At 37.2% G+C, this 12518-nt stretch overlaps 1 protein-coding gene across 1 annotated transcript in view; it reads right to left on the reverse strand.

Moving 5' to 3' along the window:
• The window catches only part of MYOM1 (myomesin 1), a 141658-nt gene that overhangs the window by 71129 nt on the left and 58011 nt on the right, over nucleotides 1-12518 (reverse strand). The window contains exons 12-13 of the mRNA XM_060121828.1: nucleotides 11415-11614; nucleotides 9211-9267 (exon numbers count right to left, since the gene is read on the reverse strand). Coding sequence (XP_059977811.1) covers nucleotides 9211-9267; nucleotides 11415-11614 — 257 coding nt within the window. The remainder of the gene's footprint in view (nucleotides 1-9210; nucleotides 9268-11414; nucleotides 11615-12518) is intronic.

Genomic DNA, 12518 nt, shown 5'->3' on the forward strand with positions numbered 1-12518 from the left:
TTTCCCCTTTTCCTCTTTTTGTGAGTGTGTATGTGTATGATTCAGTGTGAGATTTTGTCTGTATAGCTTTGCTTTCACCATTTGTCCTAGGGTTCTATCTGTCCTTTTTTTGTTTTGTTTTTTGGGGGGTTTTTTTTACTTAAAAAAATTTTTTTTTCTTAATAATTATTTTTTTACTTTAATAACTTTATTTTATTTTACTTTATTTTATTTTATCTTCTTTCTTTCTTTCTTCCTTCCTTTCTTTCTTTCTCTCTCTCTTTCTTTTCTTTCTTTCTTTCTTTCTTTCTTTCTTTCTTTCTTTCTTTCTTTCTTTCTTTCTTTCTTTCTTTCTTTCTTTCTTTCTTTCTTTCTTTCTTTCTTTCTTTCTACTTTTTCTCCCTTTTATTCTGAGCCGTGTGGATGTAAGGCTCTTGGTGCTGCAGACAGGAGTCAGTGCTGTGCCTCTGAGGTGGGAGAGCCAACTTCAGGACACTGGTCCACAAGACACCTCCAGCTCCACGTAATATCAAATGGCGAAAATCTCCCAGAGATCTCCATCTCAACACCAGCACCCAGCTTCACTCAACGACCAGCAAGCTACAGTGCTGGACACCCTATGCCAAACAACTAGCAAGACAGGAACACAACCCCAACCATTAGCACAGAGGCTGCCTAAAATCATAAGTCCAAAAACATCCCAAAACACACCACCAGACGTGGACCTGCCCACCAGAAAGACAAGATCCAGCCTCATCCACCAGAACACAGGCACTAGTACCCTCCACCAGGAAGCCTACACAACCCACTGAACCAACTTTAGCCACTGGGGAGAGACACCAAAAACAACGGGAACTATGAACCTGCAGCCTGCAAAAAGGAGACCCCAAACACAGTAAGATAAGCAAAATGAGAAGACAGAAAAACACACAGCAGATGAAGGAGCAAGATAAAAACCCACCAGACATAACGAATGAAGAGGAAATAGGCAGTCTACATGAAAAAGAATTCAGAATAATGATAGTAAAGATGATCCAAAAACTTGGAAATAGAATAGAGAAAATGCAAGAAACATTTAACAAGGACCTAGAAGAACTAAAGATGAAACAAGCAATGATGAACAACACAATAAATGAAATTAAAAATACTCTAGAAGGGATCAATAGCAGAATAACTGAGGCAGAAGAACGGATAAGTGACCTGGAAGATAAAATAGCGGAAATAACTACTGCAGAGCAGAATAAAGAAGAAAGAATGAAAAGAACTGAACACAGTCTCAGAGACCTCTGGGACAACATTAAACACATGAACATTCGAATTATAGGGGTTCCAGAAGAAGAAGAGAAAAAGAAAGGGACTGAGAAAATATTTGAAGAGATTATAGTTGAAAACTTCCCTAATATGGGAAAGAAAATAATCAAGTCTAGGAAGCACAGAGAGTCCCATACAGGATAAATCCAAGGAGAAACACCCCAAGACACATATTAATCAACACTCCAAGACACATATTAATCAAAACACATATTAATCTCCAAGGAGAAACACTCCAAGACACATATTGTCAAAAATTAAATACAAAGAAAACATATTAAAAGCAGCAAGGGAAAAACAACAAATAACACACAAGGGAATCCCCATAAGGTTAACAGCTGATCTTTCAGCAGAAACTCTGCAAGCCAGAAGGGACTGGCAGGACATATTTAAAGTGATGAAGGAGAAAAACCTACAACCAAGATTACTCTACCAGCAAGGATCTCATTCAGATTTGATGGAGAAATTAAAACCTTTACAGACAAGCAAAAGCTGAGAGAGTTCAGCACCACCAAACCAGCTTTACAACAAATGCTAAAGGATCTTCTCTAGGCAAGAAACACAAGAAAAGGAAAAGACCTACAATAACAAACCCAAAACAATTAAGAAAATGGTAATAGGAACATACATATCGATAATTACCTTAAATGTAAGTGGATTAAATGCTCCCACCAAAAGACACAGGCTGGCTGAATGGATACAAAAACAAGACCCATATATATGCTGTCTACAAGAGACCCACTTCAGACCTAGAGACACATACAGACTGAAAGTGAGGGGATGGAAAAAGATATTCCATGCAAATGGAAACTGGAGTAGCAATTCTCATATCAGACAAAATAGACTTTCAAATAAAGACTATTAGAAGAGACAAAGAAGGACACTAAATAATGATCAAGGGATTGATCCAAGAAGATATAACAATTGTAAATATTTATGCACCCAACATAGGAGCACCTCAATACATAAGGCAAATACTAACAGCCATAAAAGGGGAAATCGACAGTAACACATTCATAGTAGGGGACTTTAACACCCCACTTTCACCAATGGACAGATCATCCAAAATGAAAATCAATAAGGAAACACAAGCTTTAAATGATACATTAAACAAGACGGACTTAATTGATATTTATAGGACATTCCATCCAAAAACAACAGAATACACATTCTTCTCCAGTGCTCATGGAACATTCTCCAGGATAGATCATATCTTGGGTCACAAATCAAGCCTTGGTAAATATAAGAAAATTGAAATTGTATCAAGTATCTTTTCCGACCACAACGCTATGAGACTAGATATCAATTACAGATCTGTAAAAAATACAAACACATGGAGGCTAAACAATACACTACTTAATAACGAAGTGATCACTGAAGAAATCAAAGAGGAGATCAAAAAATACCTAGAAACAAATGACAATGAAGACACGACGACTCAAAACCTATGGGATGCAGCAAAAGCAGTTCTAAGAGGGAAGATTATAGCAATACAATCCTACCTTAAGAAACAGGAAACATCTCGAATAAACAACCTAAACTTGCACCTAAAGCAATTAGAGAAGGAAGAACAAAAAAACCCCAAAGTTAGCAGAAGGAAAGAAATCAAGATCAGATCAGAAATAAATGAAAAAGAAATGAAGGAAACGATAGCAAAGATCAATAAAACTAAAAGCTGTTTCTTTGAGAAGATAAACAAAATTATAAACCATTAGCTAGACTCATCAAGAAAAAAAGGGAGAAGACTCAAATCAATAGAATTAGAAATGAAAAAGGAGAAGTAACAACTGACACTGCAGAAATACAAAATATCATGAGAGATTACTACAAGCAAATCTATGCCAATAAAATGGACAACCTGGAAGAAATGGACAAATTCTTAGAAATGCACAACCTGCCAAGACTGAATCAGGAAGAAATAGAAAATATGAACAGACCAATCACAAGCACTGAAATTGAAAATGTGATTAAAAATCTTCCAACAAACAAAAGGCCAGGACCAGATGGCTTCACAGGCGAATTCTATCCAACATTTAGAGAAGAGCTAACACCTATCCTTCTAAAACTCTTCCAAAATATAGCAGAGGGAGGAACACTCCCAAACTCATTCTACGAGGCCACCATCACCCTGATACCAAAACCAGACAAGGATGTCACAAAGAAAGAAAACTACAGGCCAGTATCACTGATGAACATAGATGCAAAAATCCTCAACAAAATACTAGCAAACAGAATCCAACAGCACATTAAAAGGATCATACACCATGATCAAGTGGGGTTTATTCCAGGAATGCAAGGATTCTTCAATATATGCAAATCAATCAATGTGATGCACCATATTAACAAACTGAAGGAGAAAACCATATGGTCATCTCAATAGATGCAGAAAAAGCTTTCGACAAAATTCAACACCCATTTATGATAAAAACCCTCCAGAAAGTAGGCATAGAGGGAATTTTCCTCAATGTAATAAAGGCCACATATGACAAACCCACAGCCAACATTGTCCTCAATGGTGAATAACTGAAAGCATTTCCACTAAGATCAGGAACAAGACAAGGTTGCCCACTCTCACCACTCTTATTCAACATAGTTTTGGAAGTTTTAGCCATAGCAGTCAGAGAAGAAAAGGAAATAAAAGGAATCGGAAAAGAAGTAAAGCTGTCATTGTTTGCAGATGACATGATAGTATACATAGAGAATCCTAAAGATGCCACCAGAAAACTACTAGAGCTAATCAATGAATTTGGTAAAGTAGCAGGACACAAAATTCATGCACAGAAATCTCTGGCATTCCTATATACTAATGATGAAAAATCTGAAAGTGAAATCAAGAAAACACTCCCATTTACCACTGCAACAAAAAGAATAAAATATCTAGCAATAAACCTACCTAAGGAGACAAAAGACCTGTATGCAGAAAATTATAAGACACTGATGAAAGAAATTAAAGATGATACAAATAGATGGAGAGATATACCATTTTCTTGGATTGGAAGAACCAACATTGTGAAAATGACTCTACTACCCAAAGCAATCTACAGATTCAATGCAATCCCTATCAAACTACCACTGGCATTTTTCACAGAACTAGAACAAAAAATTTCACAATTTGTATGGAAACACAAAAGACCCCGGATAGCCAAAGCAATCTTGAGAACGAAAAACGGAGCTGGAGGAATCAGGCTCCCTGACTTCAGACTATACTACAAAGCTACAGTAATCAAGACAGTATGGTACTGGCACAAAAACAGAAAGATCAATGGAACAGGATAGAAAGCCCAGAGATAAACCCACGCACATATGGTCACCTTATCTTTGATAAAGGAGGCAGGAATGTACAATGGAGGAAGGACAGCCGCTTCAATAAGTGGTGCTGGGAAACCTGGACAGGTACATGTAAAAGTATGAGTTAGATCACTCTCTAACACCATACACAAAAATAAGCTCAAAATGGATTAAAGACCCAGCAATCCCACTTCCGGGGATATACCCTGAGGAAACCATAATTCAAAAAGAGTCATGTACCAAATGTTCATTGCAGCTCTATTTACAATAGCCAGGAGATGGAAACAACCTAAGTGTCCATCATCAGATGAATGGATAAAGAAGATGTGGCACATATATACAATGGAATATTACTCAGCCATAAAAAGAAATGAAATTGAGCTATTTGTAATGAGGTGGATGGACCTAGAGTCTGTCATACAGAGTGAAGTAAGTCAGAAAGAAAAAGACAAATACCATATGCTAACACATATATATGGAATTTAAGAAAAAAAATGTCATGAAGAACCTAGGGGTAAGACAGGAATAAAGACACAGACCTACTAGAGAATGGACTTGAGGATATGGGGAGGGGGAAGGGTAAGCTGTGACAAAGTGAGAGAGTGGCATGGACATATATACACTACCAAACGTAAAATAGCTAGCTAGTGGGAAGCAGCCGCATAGCACAGGGAGATCAGCTCGGTGCTTTGTGACCACCTAGAGGGGTGGAATAGGGAAGGTGGGAGGGAGGGAGATGCAAGAGGGAAGAGATATGGGAACATATGTATATGTATAACTGATTCACTTTGTTATAAAGCAGAAACTAACACACCATTGTAAAGCAATTATACTCCAATAAAGATGTTTAAAAAAAAAAATGACCAGGGAATTCCCTGGTGGTCCATTGGTTAGTGTTCTTACTGCTGAGGGCCTGGGTTCAATCCCTGGTCAGGGAACTAAGATCCCAACAGCCATGAGGCACAGCCAAAAAAAAAAAATCACCAAGTATGCAAAGAAGCAAGAAAATACAACCCATGATGAGGAAAAATATCAATCAATGATACAAAACCAGAAATGTCACAAATGATAGAATTAGTAAACAAGGACGTAAAGACGGTTATTATAAATGTATTCCATATGTTCAAGAGGCTAAAGATTAAAGATGATAATTAAAGACATGGAAAATATAAAAATAATACAAATTAATTTCTAAGATGAAAACTACAAAGTCTTTTACAAAGAATACATTGCCTGGAATTCACAATAGGTTAGAGGCTAAAGAGGAGAAGAATAATAAAATTAATGACATAGCAGTAGAAAGTAACACAGAAAGAAATGAAACACGGAAAGGAAAAAAGACTGATAGGAAAAATGAGCACAGCATCACTGAGCTTTGGTTTCAAGAGGCATGTAATTGGAGTTCCTGAAGAAGAGAAGAGAGGGGGAGTATAGAAAAAAATATTTAAAGAAATAATGTGAAAAAAATTTTCCAAATCTGATGAAAACCATAAATGCACAGATTCAAGGAACTTGCAAACGCCAAGCACAAGATATGAAGGAAACTACACAAATGCACATCATAATCAAATTTATAAAGCCAGTGATAAAGGGAATATCTTAAAAGCAGACATGGGAAAAAAATACATTACATACAGAAAAACACAAATAAGAATGACAGGAAAAAAAATGATAGCAGTCATTCTTACAGTGCAGACCTATATTACAATGGACCAACCTCTAAAGAAAGACTGTCAACCTAGAATTCTATAGCTGGTGGATATGGTCCAAAAATGAAGACGAAATACAGACTCTCGCAAACATACAAATAATAAAATAATTCATAACCAGCAGGATTGCACTACAAGAAATATTAAAGGAAATGCCTAAAAAGAAAAAAAGAAATGCCTTAGGTGGAAAGAAAATCACATCAGATGGAAATCCACATCTACACAAAGAAATAAAGAGCAACAGAAACGGTAAAAATGTGAGTGAATACTGAAAACTTTCTTCGTACTTTTAAAATTTCTTTGAAAGCTTTGTGACTGTTTGAACCAAAATAATAACATCGTATCATAGAGTTTATAATATATAAACAAATAAAATACATAACAACACCACCATGGCTAGGAGGGGTAAATGGAATGATACTGCTGTAAGTTCTTATACTACATGTGAAGTAGGATAATATTACTTGAAGGTACATTGTCATATGATGTATATTATAAATTCCAAACTACTATAAAAGAAAAACATAATTATAGCTAATAAGATAACATAGATAAAATGGAATAACAAAAGATATTTAATCCAAAAGAATGTAGAAAGAGGGAAAAGAAAGCAAACAAATAGATGGAACGGATAGAAAACAACTAGCAAGATGGTAGATTTAAATGCAGCCATATCAATAATCACATGAAATGTAAATAGCTCAAACACCCCAATTAAAAGGTAAAGATTACCAGATTGCATAAAAAGGCAAGGCCCAACTATATGCTGCCTACAAGAAACATGATTTAAATACAAAGACTTTTAACTTAGGTTAAAAGTAAAAGGAAGGAAATCATATGTCATGCTAACACTAATCAAAAGAAAGCTGGGGTCATTATATTCATATCAGACAAAACAGATTTCCAAGCAAAAATGTATTACCGTGGATAAAAGGAGTCACTTCCTAATATTAAAGTGGTCAGTGCATAAGAGGATATAACAATAAAAATGTTTATGCATCTAATAACAGAGCTTCAAAACACATGAAACCAAACCTGATAAAACTACAAGAAGCATTTAAATCCACCATTTAGTTGGAGATGTCACCACTCTTTTAACAATAATTGATAGAGGGGCTTCCCTGGTGGTACAGTGGTTAAGAATCTGCCTGCCAAAGCAGGGTACACAGGTTCAAGCCCTGGTCCGGGAAGATCCCACATGCCGCGGAGCAACTAAGCCTGTGCACCACAACTACTGAGCCTGTGCTCTAGAGCCTGCGAGCCACAACTACTGAAGCCCGCATGCCTAGAGACCATGCTCTGCAACAAGAGAAGTCACCGCAATGAGGAACCCACGCACCACAACAAAGAGTAGCCTCCGCTGGCCACAACTAGAGAAAGCCTGCGTAGCAACGAAGACCCGACGCAGCCAAAAATAAATAAATAAAATAAAATAATTAAATAAAATAATTGATAGAATGAGTAGATAGAAAATCACGAAGAATAAAAGACTCAAATGAAATCCCAGCAGGGTTTTTTGTTTGTTTGTTTGTTTTTTTAGAAATTGATAAGCTGATTTTAAATTCTACATGGAAATGCAAAGACTTAGAACAGCCAAAACAACTGTGGGGAAAAAAAAAGATTAGAGGACTTATACTACCTGATTGCAAAACTGTGAAGCTTTAAAAAAAACATGAAGCTTATAAAAGCTACAGTAATCAAGACAGTGTGGTACTGGTGTAGAGAAAATAAAATTGACCAATAAAGATTCCAGAAATAGATCCACAAATATACAATCAATTGATCTGGACAATGGTGCCAAGGCAATTCAATGGGAAGAAAATAATCTTTTCAACAGATATTGCTGAAATAACTGGAGAGCCATATGCAAAATAATAATAACTTAGACCCTTAATCCACACAATATAGAAATAATTAATTTGAAATGAATCATAGATTGAAATATAAGAGCTAATGCTATAACATGTCTAGAAAAAAAAAGGGAGAATATCTGAATGAACCTGGATTTGACAAAGATGTCAAATATGATGCAAAAATGGCAAATAAGCACGTGAAAAGGTGCTCAACAGTATTAGGGAAGTGCAAATTAAGACCACTATACACCTACTATGAAATACCACCATGGTACAAAACACCACTATGCACCAATTAGAAAGGCTAAAATTAAAAAGACTGACCATACCACGAACTGGTTACAGTGTGGAGCAGCTGAAACTCTGGACTACTGCAGATGGGAATGTAAAATGGTACAACCATTTTGGAAAACAGTTGGCAATTTCTTTAAAAATTAAACAAACATCTATCAGATGACCTATCCATTCAAACCCTGGGTATTTATCCAAGAGAAATGAAAGTGTATGTCCACAAAAACACTTAACAAGGAGGTTCATAGAAGGTTTCAATGGTGAAGGTATAAATAAGTTGGAATAAACTGATACATGAATCAATATGGATAAATCTCAGAATAATTATGCTGAGTGAAAGAAACCAGACAAAAATGAGTATGATTCCATTGATCTAAAATTGTGGACAACACAAACGATAGTGACAGAAAGCATGTCAGTGATGGCCTGGAGATGAGGAAGGGGCAGGAGGGAGGTATTACAGAGGGGTATGAGGAAATTTAGGGGTGATGTATATGTTCATTATTTTGATCACGGTGATGGTTTCACAGGTGTTTGCACATGTAAAATTTATCACATTGCTCATTTTACAGACATGCAGTTTAGTGTATGTCATTATACCTCAATTAAGCTTTAAAAAAAAAAGCGATTCTCTGACAACATAAGTTACTTCATGATCTCCAAATATTTCAGAATGTTCTTTCCAGACACTTAAATAATATACACTGTAGCCTCATAACAAAAGCCAAACTGCATAGCAGAGCACTGGCAATACTATCTGGGGAAAACGTGGTTTTTACCTGTCGGTTCCTCCTCAGTGACAATGATCTGTCCAGTCCAGGGTGCTGAAGGGCGACCTGACAGAGATAAATACAAAAATCAGAAACATTCACAAATGCAGTTCAGCTGCACTGAGAAATTGGTAAACTGGCCAGATTAGTCCCAAATGGGTTTGTTACTAGTTTACTTATGTCCTTCTTAGTGAGTCTTATCAAGCACGCACGTGGTATTTTGGGGAGAGGGGCATAGTCTCTGTTCTCAAACAACTCACAATCTGCTAGATTCCACGTTTCCGGAACTGTACTGACACAGGCGAGGTAAACAGCCTGTGTTCATACACTGTTCCCCATGTATCTCCTGAAACACATAGGCTCTCTCACCCTTCTTGAGAGATAGCATTTAATTGGGAGAAACCTTTCAGGAACAATTGTAAGCCGGGCTGTTATTTATGTCATAATGAAGATGAAAGGGGAGAGGGGCGCTGATCCTGCAGTAAAGCTCAACGAAAGAGATTTCTTTCCATTAATTTTGAAAGTGTTATTTACAAAGGAAAGCAGTTTAGATCCCGAGTAAGGAAAATGAGTGAGACAGGCAGTATAAAGTTAAAGAGGAAATTCATTTCTGTGATATCAGAAAGACATCAGAAAGAGAGAATGATTCAACTCCTGCTTCAAGTGAGGGACTTTTCACCAGAGTGTGTGCAAAAACAGAAAGGTGATAAGCAAGATAATTCATTTTCAATCCCAACAAATCTTACTTTCATTGACATTTATTAAAGAGGAGTAAATGAAAGTATGAGATGGAATTAGGAAGCAGGGAGAGAAGTTGGACAGTGGGTGAAAAGTGATTGGAGAGTAATCAGGGAGCCTGATTAGAAAAGTCTCCAGAGAGAAGGTGACATTATTTTACTTAGATTTTTATGATGCCACTACATGTACTTAAGGTCAAGAATAACACTGAAAATGTTATAAATGGCATAGACCAGTAGTCCTCAACTAGGGTGATTTTGCCCCCCAGGGACATGTGATAATGTCTGGAGACAATTTTGATTGTCATGATGGGGGTTGGGGGGGAGGGGGGGAGGAGGGGGTGGGGGGACCATAGGCATCTAGCGAGTAGAGGCCAGGGATGCTGCTAAACATCTTACAATGCACAGGACAGCCCCCTACAACATAGAATTACCTGGCCTAAAATGTCAATAGGGCCAAGGTTGAGAAATCTGGTATAGACTGAAATGTGAAATTCCAACAATTCTTTTAATGCCACTTTAAGGTCCCTATTATTAAGGATGCTGTATTGGTTCCTATGAAACAAATGCAGAGCATAATTCATGTACCACAATTTTTTTTTTTAAAAGAAGATGTTGGGGGTAGGAGTTTATTAATTTATTTTATTTATTTTTGCTGTGTTGGGTCTTCGTTTCTGTGCGAGGGCTTTCTCTAGTTGGGGTAAGCGGGGGCCACTCTTCATCGTGGTGCACGGGCCTCTCACTATCGCGGCCTCTCTTGTTGCAGAGCACAGGCTCCAGACGCGCAGGCTCAGTAGTTGTGGCTCACGGGCCTAGTTGCTCCGCGGCATGTGGGATCTTCCCAGATCAGGACTCGAACCCGTGTCCCCTGCATTAGCAGGCAGATTCTCAACCACTGCGCCACCAGGGAAGTCCCATGTACCACAATTTTGACATTGAGACTTGGAGGCTAAATATATGAAAAGATTATTTTTGACTCTAACACAGAAACCCGTGTACAGACCAGACACGATGTGTCGTAAATGTGTTTTTCCTTTGACATAAAGAAATTCACAGTGTTGAGTATTAATGCTCTAAGGGATAAATTCAAGATTAAGAAAACTACCTTACAATTTTAAGAAAATGAACCAGAAAGAAAAGTATATTTGAACTGTGCTAATAAAATGAAAAAAAAGCTCTCCAGCCTTTTGGTTTTCATATTTCATTTCAAACACAATGCCTGTAACTCAGTCAAATAAGGCAAACTTTTCTGAATCAAATAAAAATAACATAAAATAAAGCCCTTAGTGAACAGATGAGTCAAAAAACAAATACTTTTTTGTTTTTGTCTTTTTTTCCCCTGGATTTTTCTGATCAGTAAAGGATTTCTTATTCTCTTCTCCCTCTAGTGGAGGGTAGAGAAATAACCTTGCAATAGGATCTATTTCAGGCATATAAAAAAATTCAAGATGATCCTGAAAAATGAAAAACGCTTACTTTTAAGTCTAGCTTTCTCAGCTGGATCCAGAGCAGCCACAGGCTCGGAAACACGAGAGGGGAGACCTATTCCAGTTTTGTTCACAGCTCGAACTCGGAATATGTAAGAACGACCTTCTATCAATCCAGTGACTGGGAAACGAGCAAACTTCACAGGTGTGTCATTGCACTGAGACCAGCTGTCTGTGCCCACCTCACACCTAAGGAAGAGAGCGTGATGGACAAAACAGAAAAAAACAGAGCTGGAGGAATCAGACTCCCTGACTTCAGACTATACCACAAAGCTACAGTAATCAAGACAATATGGTACTGGCACAAAAACAGAAATATAGATCAATGGAACAGGTTAGAAAGCCCAGAGATAAACCCACACACATATGGTCATCTTATCTTTGATAAAGGAGGCAGGAATATACAATGGAGAAAAGACAGCCTCTTCAATAAGTGGTGCTGGGAAAACTGGACAGCTACATGTAAAAGAATGAAATTAGAACACTCCCTAACACCATACACAAAAGTAAACTCAAAATGGATTAAAGACCTAAATGTAAGACCAGACACTATCAAACTCTTAGAGGAAAACATAGGCAGAACACTGTATGACATAAATAACAACAAGATCCTTTTTGACCCACCTCCTAGAGAAATGGAAATAAAAACAAAAATAAACAAATGGGACTTAATGAAACTTAAAAGCTTCTGCAAAGCAAAGGAAACTACAAACAAGACGAAAAGACAACCCTCAGAATGGGAGAAAATATTTGCAAACGAATCAACGGACAAAGGGTTAATCTCCAAAATCTATAAACAGCTCATACAGCTCAATATTAAAAAAACAAACAACCCAATCCAAAAATGGGCAGAAGTCCTAAACAGACATTTCTCCAAAGAAGACATACAGATGGCCAAGAAGCACATGAAAAGCTGCTCAACATCACTAATTATTAGAGAAATGCACATCAAAACTACAATGAGGTATCACCTCACACTAGTTAGAATGGGCATCATCAGAAAATCTACAAATAACAAATGCTGGAGAGGGTGTGGAGAAAAGGGAACCCTCTTGTGCTGTTGGTGGGAATGTAAATTGATACAGCCACTATG

The sequence above is a fragment of the Lagenorhynchus albirostris genome, chromosome 14 (genome assembly GCF_949774975.1).
Source record: "Lagenorhynchus albirostris chromosome 14, mLagAlb1.1, whole genome shotgun sequence".
Classification (NCBI taxonomy): domain Eukaryota; kingdom Metazoa; phylum Chordata; class Mammalia; order Artiodactyla; family Delphinidae; genus Lagenorhynchus; species Lagenorhynchus albirostris.